Source organism: Apodemus sylvaticus, chromosome 6, assembly GCF_947179515.1.
Source record: "Apodemus sylvaticus chromosome 6, mApoSyl1.1, whole genome shotgun sequence".
NCBI classification, from domain to species: Eukaryota; Metazoa; Chordata; class Mammalia; order Rodentia; family Muridae; genus Apodemus; species Apodemus sylvaticus.
The window spans coordinates 36375676-36392700 of NC_067477.1; the positions used below are offsets into that span (position 1 = coordinate 36375676).

The 17025-nt window shown below is 45.6% G+C and overlaps 1 protein-coding gene across 12 annotated transcripts in view; it reads right to left on the bottom strand.

The window, feature by feature from the left end:
- Ttll5 (tubulin tyrosine ligase like 5) overlaps positions 1 to 17025 on the bottom strand; it is a 221247-nt gene that overhangs the window by 78103 nt on the left and 126119 nt on the right. For all 12 annotated transcript variants that reach the window (XM_052185375.1, XM_052185370.1, XM_052185379.1 and 9 more), the window contains one exon: positions 10786 to 10940. In XM_052185375.1, the coding sequence (XP_052041335.1) occupies positions 10786 to 10940 (155 nt within the window). The remainder of the gene's footprint in view (positions 1 to 10785; positions 10941 to 17025) is intronic.

The following is a 17025-nucleotide window of genomic DNA, read 5'->3' on the forward strand; positions in this document are numbered from 1 at the left end:
GAACAAGCCATTTCTCCAGGGCCAGCACAGTTAGGGCTCCCTGCTGGGAGACATGGAGTGGAGTGATAGATAGAGCTCAGTGATATCTATCACTGTCTCAAGTGCAAGAGCCAGCTTGCCCAAGAAATGCAGGACCTCCAGGTCTCCGGACCTGACCTGTTCCATTCTAGAAGAAAATGTTCCGTGTCTCCTGCAGCAGGTGGTAAGACCCGGACAGCCAGAAGGGAGGGTGGCGTACTCAGGGGACTATTTTTCAGCAGAAGAGTAGTTAACTGGTAAAGCCAAGTGAGTGTGTTTAGCCTTGAACTTCACAATTTCATACTTAACCCAAAATACATCTAAGCTCTTTTGTGTGTACTATGCACATATAAAGAAATATACCACAGGGGACCATATAGAGACGGCAACGTGCTGAGACAGCATGCCTGGCAGCTGCTAAGACAAAACTTCAAAGCTTTGGCTTCTTTGGAAAGCCATCAGGCAGGACCCCACCCATTCCCCTACTAGCCACAGCTTCCCTGGGAGCCAGTGCACAGAACCACTTCCGCATGTTTGGCTTCGTTCCCCAGGGCTGGTGCTTTAGAAGCCGTGTCAGGACTGCCAGCCAGGCAGGTGGGGAATGGGGTGAGGCAGAGGAATGGGAGGGAAGCAAGACCTGCCCCAGCATCGAGCTGTGGACGGCTCAGCAAACAGAGTGCTAACACTCTGAACGCTCTTCCTGTCGGGTGGTCCTGCTCCAGACTGGTTAGGCACTAGCAGCACAGAAGTTCCTGCCTTCTGCCTTTTGAGATTTCCAAGGCTTTAGGATTCGCCCCTCCCAAATTCACAAATTAGTTCAAGAGCAGCATGTGCAATAATGGCTACATCTAAACGAGAGAGGCTACAGCAGATCCTGAGAGGATAATCAAGAATATGCCTTTCTTAGAAGTTCATTTCTTTTTAGTTTTCTGACTAGTTTGGGGCTTTCATTAGTCTCTGGGTCTGTCCTGCCCCAAATGGAAACCACAAGGTACGCGTGTCTTTTGAGCTTTGACTTAAGGCTAATGAGACTAAGAAATAAAACTTACTAATTATTTTTTGAAGTATGGTTTTATATAGCCCAGGTGAGCCCTGACCTAGCCATTTAGTGGAGGGTGACCTTGAGCTTAAGATTAAAGTACCTGTGTATAGTTTATGATTGCCATGCTGGGCAATGCTGGCCTTCCTTAGGGACCCTCTGAGCTTCACTGAACACTTTGGGGGTGCAGGGGGCTCTATTCAGAGACAAAGATACAAAGCATTGGTTGGCTCCATCCTTCCAAATCTTTCACCAGAATGTGGGCAGCTGGGTGAGTGCAGAGACCACCACTACCCGAGGGAGAGCACAAGGCTGTGGTCAGAGCAGAGCTGGGGGCTGGAGAGATGGCTCAGTGGTCAAGGACACATGTGGCTCTTTCAGAAGAGCCAGGTTTAGATCTCAGCCTCTACACCAGGCAGCTTGTAAGAGTCTGTAACTTGAGTTCTAAGAGATCCAAGTCCCTCAGCTGATTATCATATGAATGCATGTAGTCATTGGAATGTACGTACCATATACACAAATAAAAACAGTCCTTTTTTAAAAAGGGCAGAGGTGTGGTGACCTGACAATATACATCCCTCCATGTCAATCACTTACATAGGGGAGGCCAGAAAGCATATGTAGCAAAGGACCAAGGAGAGAGGAGCACCTATTGTCAGAGGCACACATCAGCAGATGCTACAGCTTCTTGCCAAGAGGCATGAAAGCGCTGGGAATGAAGGGTGCACACAGATGTCGGGCCACTCAAGTATCTGCTAGAAATGGCTTCTCAGAGTCCTGCAGGTTGTACAGAGAGAAGGGAGAAGGTGACAGGAGCAAGGAGCCTGCCCATCCCATCTCCACACTCAGCATCCATCGTCTGACTGCAGAAGGCCTCTTGCTTACACGGTACTTCTGATTTTGGATAACTAGAAGGAATCAAATAAGGACCAAAGGAAAGGGCCTGGTGTGGTAGCTAATACCTGTAATCCTAGAACTAGGGAGTCTGAGGCAGGAGGATTATTGGGAGCGTTAGGTTAGTCTCACCTCAAACAACATAAAATAAAAAAGAGACCAGATTCAGTGAGTTGAGATGTGAGGTCTGGGAGAGAGTTTCGTAAGCTTAGGGAACCAACCAGAAATTTTTATCTTCCAGTGTTTAATTCGCTGAAGGGCCACCCTGCAGGAACTGCACATTTGCAAGCCGTCTCATTCAGTGTGAAGGAAAGCAGAACTTCCTTCCAACCATCTGTCTTAGAGGAAACCAGAGGACAAGGAGAGGAGAGAGCCGTGAGGTTTGTTCAGGTGGTGTCTGATGTTCTGCTCTCAGAGGCACTGGGCTGTGATGGAAAGGTGACTCGCTCTTCAGGGAAATGGTGACCGAAAGAGGAACTCGAGTGACTCAGGTGACAATGTGAAGACATAAAACATACCATAGGCTTAATTTTTACTTTGAAATAGCTATTTAATAATTCTTTCACCTGACAAAAAGTATAGAATAAATTTGCATTGTGAAATGGCTGAGTGGGATCACTTAACAGACATGCCTTCCTCTGCAGACTTTCAAGTTTTACTTGGTGAGAATAACTTATCTCCTCCTAGAATGTTACTAACTACAGAAAGAGGGCAGATGAGACGGCTCACCTCAGAAGGCACTCACTGCCTGGCCTGTGGATATGAGTTCGATCCCTGGAACAGATGGTGGGAGGTAAGATCTACTGCTTACAACTCTAACCTGCATGCCAGCACATGTATGCACACACACAATAAATAAAATGCACTTAAAAATTAACTACAGTAACTCTTTTTCATCAATACTTTCAAATACATTTTGAAGATTTCATATGGTATCTTGTTTTAAATAAAAAGAACACAATTATTTTGTCGCCAGGCATGGTAGTGTATACCTCTGATCCCAGCACTTGGATGCCAAAGATGAGTGGATTTCTATGAGTTCCAGGCCAACCTGATTTACACAATGAGACCTTGTCAAAAAACCTAAACAAAAACCATCTATTTTATTTTAAATTAGGTATATGTGTGCATCTGAGTGTTGGTGTATGCAGGTGACTTTAGGTGACTGAAGAGGCTGGAAGCAGAGGCAAGTCATCCCTAGAGCTGGAATAACAGGTAGTTGTGAGCTGCCTGGTATAGGAGCAGGCTCTCTGCAAGACCAGCGTGCATGTCATCTACTTAGCTTTCTCAACAACAACAACAACAACCACCACCACCAGCAACCACCAGCAACCGCAAACACCACCACCACCACCACCACCACCACCACCACCACCACCACTACCACCCCAAAAGCCAAAAAGACAAATAGACTAGTGTTCCCTAGGCCACCTGACCAATCTCTCAACACTAGCTGAAAGAACAGAAGTATGAATCTTCTCTGTCTGATGGTTCACAGAGCCCACACAGTCAGGTGCCAAAGGGGTGCTCGCTCCAGAAGTGAGAGGCAAAGACAGAGTTCCCTCTGAGCTGGAGTTCCCCTCACGCTCTCTCACTTGTGGCAGAGACCTGAAGGCTGCTTCAGCCTTCTCTGCTTACAAGGTTTAGTCAACTTCAGATCAAAAAGAATTTTTAATAAGTCTGTACCGAACACAAATTTTTCCATAATGACAGATAATTCTCTATAATGTTATAATGACTATCTGCATATATAGTATCTGGTATTACCAGTAACCTGGAGACAGAGCATGTGGGAAAGTGTGTGTGGGTTACATGCAGACACTACATCATATCGTATGAGGGACTAAAGCACCTGAGGCTTGGGTATCTACAGGGTCCTGTAACTCCTCTTTCAGTCATACTGAGGGATGATTAGAATTTCTCAGTTCTACTTAGGCACAGGAATCTGCTATTTATCACTCTAAAAACTAAAATAAGCATCAATTCCATGCAGATAGCTACACTCTTACAGAGTGAAGTCACGTGAGATAGGAGTCCATGGCTGGGTGTGTGCTCACCCTGTGAGACTGAGAGCATTTACCTTCCCCACTCTGGGTACAAACTGGGAAAGCTCACAGCAGCAACACACAGCAGTGTGTGTTTTATTTCTGACTTGTGGATGAGAAGGAGCTACTTCTGTTTCTTCAGAGACTAGGCCCACGTTCCCAAGCATCTTTTGCGCTGGCATGATGCCCAGGCAGCTGTGAGGGCCTCATTTCTTGTGTTTACCAACTGCTGCTCTCATGGTAAGGAACTGACCCAGTGACACGCTGAGGCTGCCTGGGTATTCACCTATCCCTGAGGAGGTTATATTGCTGTGGCTGAGTGGGCACAGAGAGGGGGAGCTTCAGGGAAATATGGAGAACTTGGCTAGTCCTATGCCGGGGAAGCCTCAGGCTCAAGGGATGTCAGTGTGGAATTCTCAGGGGATGAAGGTCAGGTAAAGTTTGTTTTATAAGAAAGAAGAAAAAAGAAATAAGTAGTGAAAAATCACTTCTGTAGAGCTCCAACATGAAAAAAGCTGTTTTGTTAGCCTGCACCTGCCCCACCCCCAAAGTGGTTTCTTTCTGTGATTGTGCTCTTTGGCTGAAGATTGTTGTTTATATAACAGGATGAAGTACAAAATTATAAGCTCCAAACTCCTCCAGAGAAAGGCTGTCTCAAAGCTCGACCCCCAGGGTGGATGGAAAATAGGAGTGTTTACTGGCGGGAACACTGAGCTACCATGATGCAAATGTCAGCATTCACAAGACATCAGAGAGGAAGGCACTGCCCTTCAGCAGAGATTCCTGCCCATCCTCTGAAGTCTGCCTCTGGGTAATGCAGCTCAGGTGCTCCACGGGGCCGTGGCTGTGACACCTAGACCAGCACAGGGTGAGTGCTGCAGCAGTGTCTTAGCCTGGGCAATCTGATTTTAAGTCAGTCTCTTGGAGTCAGTCTGCTCAAATCATCTCCCACCTGGCCCCCCAACTCAGAGTTATCAAGAACCTATACCTAAACCAGGCACTCTACTATGCTGGCTACTTTCACACACAATTCCATTTAATCTTTAACAACTAATGAGGTAGGTAGTATTATTATGAACATTTTAAAAAGATAGATAGGACTAGGGATATAACTCAGTGGAGGAGTGCTTATCTAGCAATGCATAAGGCTGGAGGCTTAATCTCTATTAACTAACACACACATTATTAACTAACACACACACACAGAGGTTGGGGGTAGTTGAAAGTATAGCTAACTGTAACTTGTCCAAGGCTACAGACCCACTTGAGACAATCAACGTCTATCATACCCTTAGGCTGTTGCTGTACACCTCCCCTGCAGGGGTTTCAGGCTCTCCCCCTTTCTGAAGCCCCTTCCCTGCAGGGATTTCAGGCCCATTTCCTATTAAGTTGGCAGCTTTGGTTTCTGAACAGCTTCTGTGGAACATCTTTGCACAGATTTTTCATGTGGCTGTTTTATAAACTGTTCTAAAAAGCACACAATTTTGTATTTCCCATTTTACATGTACTGTCAGGTATGTTAAGTACATTCACATTATTCTACATTAGATCCTAAAATATTCTCATTTTACAAGGCTGAAATTCTGTATCTACTAAACACTCACTGGCGCTTCCTCTCTTCCTGTTCAGCCCTTGGCAACCATGTACGTTCTAGCTCTATGTCCCTGGGTGCTTTAGGGAGTGCACTTGTCTGTCCCTTTGTGATGGGCTCATCTCAGTGCACTAGCTAAAGGTTCTGTCATTTTGTAGCAATGCTGTGTGAGAGGACTGAAGTCTGACCCGTTCTTCCTTCTCTTTCCAGTTGCTGTCTGGCGCGGCTCTCTAACTGTTTCATGTGTGCACAGCCCCTTCTCATATCAGATGTTAACTTCTTGGTGATCAAACACCCAGGACTACATATCTTTCAATCCCTACCTACCCGAAAACCCCCTACTGAGTACATGGACCACACAGCCTGGAGATCAGTTGCTACTATGTGTTCCTTGATGTTCCACCCAGTATGTAGTACAATGCCTGGCATAGGAAACGTGCAGGAAACACCATGAAAGGAGATGAACACACCAAATGCTGCTGACCAAGGACCGAGAATGAAGATGGTAAGTCAGAGGCCTGACTCTCCAGAACTCTGGAAGAAGTAAGTGAAACAAATGGAGAAATATTAGCTAAACTGGAATCAGAATCTTTGAAAAAAAAAAAAACATATTCTAAATGTTACACACAGCAGGATACCAGGCTTTTTGTGATTGGTTATTGAAGAAGAGGACAGAGGGGAGGAGTAACAAGACTGTCTTGAACTGCCAGGATTTCCATTCTCTGGTAGAATGCCAAGTTTGGAGATGGAAGTGTTTATCTGGGAGTTAGGGCTGGCTGAGCTGAGCATCCCATGGCCACAATATCTTGTCCTATCACAAGTAGGAACGAACTCTGCTTGTATTCCGTCTACTCTCCTCACTTTAACATCGAGGAATAGACAAATCCCCAGAATGTGTGTGTGTGTGTGTGTGTGTGTGTGTGTGTGTGAAAAAGCCAGAGATGGATAAAAATAATTCAGTGACAAATGCTGGAAAAACACACAAAGGGGCAGAAGCCAGACATCCGTGGGATTCCCTGACAGCTCGACCCACAAGGAAGGGCTGGTCTGGAAAAAACAGGGCTTCAGGTTCCTGCCAAACTGTCTGAGGCCCCGTCCTTCCCAAATCACTCCAAGCAGCAGCCAAGACTTTATAGTAACCCTTCCAGGTCTCACAGAAGGACTCAGGAAGAGAAAAATACCTTGAGCCCACCAGGTGCTCCTCACCTAGAAAGTCTCCATGGTGATGTGGTCCAGCTCCATGGAAGGCTGTCGGGAGAGGAGAGGGCTGCACACCTGCTCTCACCCTCAAGTGGTTCCCTCTGCCCAGAAAACAGATAATGGAAAACCCAACCTTGCTCACTAGCTGGGGAAAATCCAAAACAGTCAGGTCCTAACATCTAGAGACCAGAGACAAGGCCTGAGGAAAAGGTCATAAACATGTGGTACCTGCGTTCTGGAGTCCTGCTGGGTAATTCCACACTAGCCTTGCTTAAGGCAGGCCTCAGGCTTATACACATGTGACTGCATTTGGCCCTAACAAGTCTCTCTTCTGGAGAATGGCCTGCAATTAATCTCACTTATTACCTCTGAAAAGTAACAACAGAGGAACGGCGGGCCAAGTCCAACTCCAGAGTGTCTAGGGAACTGCGAGCTGCACGGCCAGGTCTCAGACTGTCTGGGCAAGCCATGGCTCTCTGCCTTACTCTCCCACAACAAAGCCTGAGCAGGGACTCCAGACAGACCAAAGGAACCAGGGGATTTGAGGCGCTGGGCTGAGCTCACACTGACCCAATGGGAGACGACAGCCCTGAGGCTACATTTGGAGTAGTTTCCAACAGCAAGGGAAGAATAAGGTTGTCTGGTGAAAACTTGTGCGGCCATGGAACAGAGAACAATAGCGACAGGGGAGTGAGGAGGAACACCATCTGCGAGTCCTTGTGAGTCACTGGTTATTCATTCCTGTGGCTACCAATTCTCTGAGTTCTCCGACATGCAGACCAAAGTACAGCCAGCACCAGGCGTCTCTTTACATCTTACTTTGCTGGGTAGCCTCCTTACTGAGTTAGCAGACCCTCAGCCTGGAACCCACTGCTGCCCTCACAGAAACTAGTGAGAGTACTTTTTATTTACTTAGCCTCCACTTCACGGAGATCACAGGCAATCCAAAAGCTCTCAAAACAGACCAGTTCATATGTAAGTATGCTTACCCTATAAAAAGTTAAATAAATAGCTTAGGGCCTCTTAGTGTCAAAAGCAGTAATAAAACTCACATCTCTAAGCTACAACTCCCATCTTCATTAAGCTTAGTCACTTCTTACTACAAAGGAGGAACAAAAGACTAAGCCAATATCCAAAAATGCCTTCCTCACAGGGACTTAGCATGTGAAAATGGAAATCAGGCCTCAGGACTGAGCAGAATGCCTCTGGCACGACCACAGCACAGCCCAAACTGGGACCTTGGAACTCACTTAGCACTGCTCTTGGGCGGCTGCTCCCAGAGCTCCACAAGGAACTGGAATACTGAAGTTGAGTCCCTAGCTGTCCTAGCAACCAGAGGTTACCTGGGAGTCACAGAAGTCTTCCCAAGGCTCCTTAGACTGCACTGGAGCCTGGCAACTGGCTTTATGATTAACTAGAAGCATAGAGAGCTGTTGTAGACAACTGCACTCTGGCTGCAGAGGCACAGAGGCAAATAAATTATCCCAGGTCACTGCTGGGCTCAGTGTCTGGTTGGGAGGTCAAAGGAAATTAGGTCTTGGCTCTGACTTTGACAAATCCTATCATCTTTCCTCTTATTTCTAACAGGTGCTACCAAGAGAAACGCCTTTAGCCAGCCGGAACTTTTATTAAAGCCACCCCTAATATGCGAAGTGCAACAAACTCTGCCTCAAATGTGTGCTCTGTCATCTTGTTTATAGTAAGAAAGTGCCTGTTGCTGTCACCCACAGAGACTAGGAGAGACTGTGGCACAAATGTGTTCCACAGGACTGCTGGCTCTGCCATGGTGTGAAAATAGAATACTTGCAAACATTTGCAAGGTGAATAAAGCTGCTAAGTACAAACAGGTTCCTGTTGGTGACTTGTGTTTCAGGAATGTGGTTACTCTGTACGTCGACTGTACATTAGACAACAGACTTGTCCTATGGGGAGGACTCTGTGGAGCACCCAGTCTTAAAGTGCTGCAGCCTTGCTTGTCTCCAACTCTTCTGAGTGGGTTCTTCTGACCCCAACCACAGTGACTATGGGAATAAGAGACAGCACTCCAGGGCATGACATAATGTGCTTAGGTTTATGTCACTTCCGGAGCATGGTTTCTGGGTCCAAAATTAGTTCCTTAAATACTAATTCTGACACCACCAGCAGCTTCACCGTTAGGCAGTTCCTCCCTGCCCACATCTTTCGCCTTCCTTCTCAGGCTTCCAGCAAGTAGCACAGAAGAGACAGCAGCTGGGACCCCTGGCATGGGGAAGTGGGGAGCTTCATTTCAAGGGACGATGATCCCTGTGGTTAGAAGACTTCACTCTGAGAGTCACAGCCCCATTGCTCCTCTGCCTGAGGGACTGCCACTGCTGACTCTATACTAATACAGGCAACAGCCCTTCAAACAGTGCTAAGAAATAAATCATCTATACTACAATTTGTCATTGTCCCAGTGTTGTTCTTTTAAAATTTTTTAGATAGGTGTGGTGCACATGCCTTCAATCCCACCACCCAGGAAGCAGAGGCAGGTGGATCTCTCTGAGTTCCAGGCCAGTTAAAAACAAGACAACTTGAAGTTGGATGAGTAGGGAGGTGGGGAGGAACTGGGGTGGGGTGGGAATGAATATGAAAAGAAGCCAATAACAGGGGAAGAAGCACAGAGCAAAGTAACAGCCATTTCAACCGTTATTCTGTGTGTCTGTGGTCCCGGCACCCATGCTGAGCTCAGGGGACAGCAGCAGGAATGGCTGCCCTCCCACCGTGGGCCTGTGGACTGACATCAGGTGGTTAGGCTTGTGAGGCAAGCACAGCCACAAGCACTTTGTGTCAGGCTGAGGCTTTAGTACCAAGGTCCCTTCATGGCCTTTTAGGATAGTGCCATACTTGACAACTGAGAACCAGGTATTTCATATTTAGGAGCCTATTTTGTATTCTCATTCTCTCTCTCTCTCTCTCTCTCTCTCTCTCTCTCTCTCTCTCTCTCTCTCTCTCTCTCTCTCTCTCTGTCTCTACGATGGACCAAGCCTTGATTTTTATTTCTTAAAAAAGCTGTGTATTTCTTTCGCTTTCTGACTCTGAGCTTGTGCCTTTGACACTTTCACAGCTATTTTCTGCTTCTCAATAAGGAAAGCCCACTTGATCCTGTCACAGACACACTTGTCACACATGGAGCCACCCCAGGCCCTGCTGATGGGCTTCTTTGTCTTAGACAATGTCATAAGGACTTTGGGTCTCACAGCGGGGCCTGGATACACACCCCATGTGGATTTAGGTGCTTTCCCAGCCTTCTTGGCTGTTGCCAGGGGTTCAAGACAGCCTAGTTTTGCTAGAGGCTGTACTGCAGGAAGGCCTATGTCAAATGCTGGACCACTCTGAGCACCTCTCCAAGCACAGACTCTGAAGAGAAAAAAAAAAAAAACAAAAAAAACATGCTTCTTCTTTTTTTAATTCTTTTTAAATTTTCTCCCTTACAGGGATTGTTAAAATACAGAAAGAGACCATTATATTCAACACAGTGCTTTCTTTCTCAATTCAGAACTTGCTTTATGTCCAGAATGATTTGGCTTTTATGTCCCTATCACTTTTTTCAAGTACATAAAGGAAATAAATACCTTCCCACTCCTCAAATCAATGTATCAGAGGAAGCTGTGGGCAATTATGTAAACTGGCTTTTGAAAACATAAGAAACAGACACCCCTCCACAGCAGACAGCACCCAAAGCACAGTGCAGTGTGGCACAAAAGGACTGGAGGCAGACATGAAGGTAAAACTCATGACATCTACCACAAGTGAGAGACGGCGATTCTCCCAACTATCAGGAATTTCTCCAGAAAACAACCTTACAAAGTAAACTAGGCCTTGTGGCTCAGTGCCAGAGGCTGTGGACGGGCAGAGACGGCAGCTGCTTGATAGACTGTGCTCAGAGCTCTCTGTGGCACCACCACACTCAGGCCACAGCGCAGGTATGTCAGCCCTGTGGACCCCAAATGCTAGCCCCAGGCCCTTCACTTACTCACCTGCTTCCAGGGGGGCTGGAGTGGTTCTCAGGAGCGTGGAGGTCTGACTGTATAGACCATGTCGGGCCACTAGGACTGATGACAGGCCGAAGGGTAGGAGGAGTTGACGCACTGCTTCTGTTTATGACACTGCTGGCCAAATTCAGGTTTGTTACCTAGAAATGAGGGGATGGAAAGAACTTGATTTCACAGAGTTTAAGAAAAGTGCCATGAGAAATATACGGGAGCAATCACAGTCTGAGATGCTGACTCATCTGGGCTGAGAGCAGTGGTGGTGACAAAGGCACAGAGCACAGCCTGGCTTCTGTGCTCGGAGAGCAGAGGTGGGGACGGGCAGTGTCTGAGAGGTAGATGCAGCCAGCACTCACCCCCGCCCCAAGATGGCACTGGGTGAGCCAAGCAATGTCAAACCAGAATGCCTTCCTTTCTCATCTGATGGTTTTAAATGCTCAATAAGCTTTAGTTGTAGCTAATAATAGCAATAAAAATTATATAAAGAACTCAATCGCTGAGAAAGAAAATCCTGGACATGGATATCAACATTCATAATTTACACAAAGATGGAATGTGAGCAGCCAATTGAACATTTAAAACTAGTTGCTTCCATCTGTAAATAGAATTCTTTAAAAATATAAATTACAAAGGGATTGTGAAACAAACCCGTTACATTGCTATATAGTAAATCATATTCAACAGTGGCGAAGGGTAGATTACACGTGCTTAGACTACTGCTGTGACTGTGGGGTGAGAGAATATTTCCTGAAATCAATTTAGCAAAGTCACTAAGGCACACTACCCGGAACACCGTACACTCAGTCTGAGCTATACTTCTAGACCAATTCAAAGAACGCAGCAGGTGACAAGGACAGCGACCATTACAACAGCAGCTAATATTTGTTAGAATCAAAGGAAGAACTGTGCTTTCTAAGAATTCACCCATTCCACACATCTCATGCAAATTCAGAGTCCAGTTATCAGTACAGCGATGATCCTACTCCTCAGTTTGCAGAGCAGGAAAGAGTGAGAATTGCGTTGAGGCCTCGAGATAAGCAGGGAAGTAGAGCTAGGGCTCAAGCGATGGGAACGCCGAGGGCCAGCTCAGACCACATGCTCTAGAAAACATGTACTTAAAAGCAAGCATTGTTTTTAACAGTGAAATAGGAGAAGGTATAAATGGCTAACAAGGTGGTTACATTTTCCGCTATCCACATAAGAGAATATTGTTTATTCATTAACTCTTTTTCCCCTAGAAACATCTGAACTAGGATCATGATGATAACACAAGGGGTGGAGGAACTCTAATAAAAATAACAATGTAAATCTTAAACATAAAATAGACTTGTGGATAAACTTCTCAAAATCTGAAAAATAAAGTCCAGAATACACAGCATCTACTTCAGCACTGTGATGCTATTTTTTTCTTGTGCTTCTGAGTATTCTCCATATTTCTCTATTACTTACGGAGCCAGACATTTTGTCAAAGGTGTCAGGATCACTGCAGTGGGAAGGTGTTCAGTGGAAGGCCCTGGGAATGACAGCAGAGGAGAGGAAAGGGCAGGATGCAGGGAAGCCCTTCAGAGCAGGGCACAGCGCGGGGCGCAGAGGAGCCAGCGCTGAGACTGCCGGGGCAGTGCCTCAGATCATCAGGCCAGGGAAGCAAACTGAAGGGAAAGCCTCTCCCACAGAACACACAAAGGTACCTAAATAACCTTAATATTTACATAGGAAAGAGTTCTAAATCTTAAAATGATCTGAAATCATGAAAAAAAAAGTCCTTTCTAGCAACAGTATAGTGTTTCCTCCCCAGTTATAGAGTTTGTAAGTGAAAACAGCTCAGGCCAGTATCTTCTCACCAATGACTCAAAATACTTTTCTTGGCCAGAAAGCTGTTTTCCATAGGCTGGGAGCAGTCTCTGATGACCGTGAGGCTGGTGCGTGGGGCACTGTGGGTCTGTTCTCCAGGGTGGGCCAGGCTTTAGAAGAGGCCTTGGGAGCCCCCAACTATGACATTTTACTCTTGCTCTGCTGTGTGCAGGCACCGGGGATGGAGAGAAGTGTGGACTAATGCACCCAGATGAGAATGCTGAAAATGAGGGGTGCACCTCTTCTCTGGACGCCAGGCTCCTTGAAGTACTCCCTCCTACTTCTCCCTATAGCCTCCCTCCAAGGAGCAAAGGCCAGATTCTGAGACAGTGACACTGGCTCCAGCAGGGCTGGAGGATATATTCCTAACCACATAGACCACTCCTGTCTGCTTTGTTCAACACCAGGCACTTTAAATTATTTTAACATGATCTAGTAGGCTGTAGAAATACCACAATGTGAGGAAGGTCATTGTGCTAAGTAAGAGTTGTATGGAAAAACTGATTCAGTGGTTAAGAGTGCTTGCTGCTCCTCTAGAGGACCAGGGTTCAGTGCTTAACGCCCATGGTCTGATGGCAGAAAATACCTGTAACTCCAGCTGCAGGCACTCCAATGCCCTCTGCTGGTCTCTGCAGCTACATAGTCACAGACATACACATTAAAAAAAAAAAAAAAAGGTTGTACCAAATCATAATAAAGGGGGCTTAATAGTTTATAGTAGCTAAACAATAGATCAAAAAGTGCACAGTTTGCCATGTTTAGCACAAAGGGTGGAATCTGGAGAACAGAGTGTACAAAGGAGAGGAGTGGATGAATTTGACAGGTTTGATAATTGACTTGTTGGCTCGGCAGTCCCTGATTCAATCACTGGTGTTTCTGCCCTCACAGCAAACAACCTACTGAGTGCTCACTGTGTGCCCTGCACTGCCACCCTGCACCACCTCATCCAAGCCTGGGAAATGCTCTTATGCCTGTCTTACCAACGGGTACACAAACACCACAAATCTAAGTGGGGCCAAGGCCAAGGTGTGACGTGTTGAGCCCCAAGTGCACGTGGCATGCTCTTCCTAGACAACACTGCTTACCGTCTGAGTGGCACCAGGCACTTAGGACGTAACAATTCACTCACACTTTACCCATTACTCATAGAGGAAGTCACTATTTCACAATGAAGAAAACTCAGGTTCAGAGAGTTTACCCAAAGCCATTTAACAGTTGTAGAACCTGGGCTATAGTTTTAAAACCTATTTTCTAACCTGGATGAAGGACAACAATCCTGTTTACTCTTAACTATTAGAAAACACTTTAAAACATCATCATTCAGAAAGCAACAACAGCTCTTCCATCTTGCTTTTAAACTTTATTTCCCACAATTACTCTTCCTCGGAGGACATTAAAGAAGGAGGAAAAGAGCCGAGCTCAGTCAGGTTTATTTTGTCCCAAGTATTGTAAAAGGTGGCAGGAGCATGCAAGCGACTGAGCAGCCCCTGGCCCCTGATTCAGTCGGCAGCCATTTCTTATTTTCTGGAAGAACCAAGAAGTGGCAGCCACTGTTGCTTCTTTATACTCAAAAGTGGAGCACTGTTGATTTATTTAGAGAGTCAGCAATGGTCAGGGCAGAGATGAGAATACTCAATAGTCTCAGGAGTGCTCTTTACCTTTTCCCCAAATAACCCCATCTTCACCAAATGGTAACAACCCAGTCCTTACTTTCAATACACGCTCAGCCTTGTCTTGACTAGAAGTCACTTCGCATGTGCACTACAGCTCCTGCTCTCTCCCCTTGCCTCTGACATCTGTCTTTCATTGACTTTCATTGCCAGTCAATGAACTAACTGTTCTTTCTTTTTTTTAAACCATTCTTTAGGTATACCCATATAATTTCCATCTTAATCACACTGTAATGGAATGATGTAATACAGTTATAAACAAGAAAAAGGGAAGAATTTAAGGTCATTCTTGTTTTCTAGCTTTGTTTTACAGAACACCTAGCAGAACGCCTCCTGATAATATCATCAGAACGCTGATGAACTGATAACCTGCATTGCCCACTGGGGCAGCCACTAGGCACACATAACTATTATATATCTGAAACGGGGCTGAAAAACTAGATTTTAAGCGTTTAATTATAAAATGCAACTAGCTTGTGGCTAGTATCCTGGCTAGCACTTCCCTTCTGTCTTGACTGTCTTTATAGACAAATATGTATAATGGATAAATTACCACACACACACTACCCTGTTCCTCTTTCAGCCTCTTGGTTCTTTTCTACAATGGGCAGAAGAACTACTGCCCTCAACCAAGCGCCCATTTTTGGCCCCAGTACTACCTTACTTTCACTAGGAAAGGCAAATCGGGCACTGGGTGAGCCCACAGGCCGATGAGGTCTGTGATGTTGAGAGGATAGCTCTGGGGTCAGTATGCTGCTTCTCCACCCACTTACCCTTCCCTAGCTCTGACCAGATGAGAAGTGAGAGACAGCACTGTGTATATGACATATGTAGCCATAATAAACATTTTATTGCTAAAGAATTTTTTCAAAAGACAGCCTTAGCTTATGGTATACAAAAATGTAGCAACACTTGTCTTTTTTTGTTAAAGGAGAGGTCACAGTCGTTGGGCTAGCTGGCTTCCCTGGGCTAATGCATGCTACTAAATGCTACTAGAATACATGCTACTAAACCTATCAAGCTTAGAATCATGACATTGGCCACAAATGGGTCTAGAGGACAGACATGGTAATTTGAAAACCAATTTTAATGAAAGAAACTGTGATTCAAAGAACATGCCCATGTTAGAGAGATGGCCCAGCAATTAAGAGCACTGGCTACTCTTCCAGACAACTGGGGCTGGATTTCCAGCATCTACATGGTGTCTCCCAACCTTCTGTTAAATCCAGTCCCAGGGGAGTCTAAAGCCCTCTTCTGGCCTCTCTGGGCACTGCACACACATGGTCCACAGACATACAGGAAGGCAAAACACCCATACCCATTTAAAAAAAAAATTAAAAATAAATTATAAAAAGAGAATGTGCTTAATTCATGATGAACACTCACATGTTTTTAAAGATCTATTTTATTTTATATGTTTGAACACTTTGCCTGCATGTATGTATGTGTATCATGTGGCCATGGAAGTCAGAAGAAGGTGTTGGGATGCTTTCAACTAAATTTACAAATGGTTATGAGCTACAATGCAGATGCTGGGGACTGAATCAGGCCTTCTACCAACAGTCATCACTGCTTCTAACCACTGAGCCATCTCTCCAGTATCTTCATCTTTGTGCATCTTTACATACAAAGTTAGCACAGCAGTCTTGGAGGAGCCTTGGACTGCTGCCACAGGTACAACTATCAGCAATGACAATGGAACTGTAGGATCCTAACAATCACTGAATGCATTCAGCTCCTTGTAGGCTCTGTGCTCCGCACTCTATGTGTGAACTAATTCATTCTCAAAAATAGATAGAGAAACTGAGAGGTTGAGAAGTAAAATAATCGCTCAGCACAGCCCTTTCAATTCAATTCCTAGACTTCCTAAGGCAAAATCTCCCAATCTCGTGACTTTAACCAAGTGTTAGCATCTGCACCTCTGAGCCTCACCTTGTACAGCTTTGGTCTGTGGAGCAGTAGCACCTGAACTCCTGGAGGCCGGATGCAATGGAGAACACAGTCCAGCCCCCGCAAACTGAAGCCTGCATTTAACAGAATCCACAGAGTTGACTTGCCTTTTAAGTTTGAAAATCACTTTTCAGAGATGGTAGAGAGCAAAAGGCAAGAACAGGAGAGGGAATGCACCCTGCTTCCTCTCCTCCACAGCTAAGGGGACCTTGCAGACAGCAGACACACCTTGGAGGAAGTGAGACAGAGAACAAGGGGACAAGAAGAAGAGGAAATAGTTCCAGGAGGGACATTCAGGGCTCACTGATGCTTGGTGTTTAGGTCTCAAACTTGAAAAGTACACTGAGGATCCATATGCTTACAAAACATTTCAGAACAAACTTCAGAAAATCCAAGACGACTTGCTGTACTTCTGTTATTAAGAAGCAGTATTTAGCTGGGCAGTGGTGGTGCACACCTTTAATCCCAGCACTTGGGAGGCAGAGGCAGGCGATTTCTGAGTTCGAGGCCAGTCTGGTCTACAGAGTGAGTTCCAGGACAGTCGGGGCTATACAGAGAAACCCTGTCTTGGAAAACAAAAACAAAAACAAAAAACAAACAAAAAAAGAAGCAGTATTTAAACCTAAAACCCATCAGGTCATTCATTACCTATGCCTCCTTCTCTGCCTTTCTCTGGCTGGTTAGCTAAGTGAGCAACTGCCTGTGGGAAATCTGGCCACCAAATTCTACCTCCATCTGAGCCTTGGGCCCTGCTTGG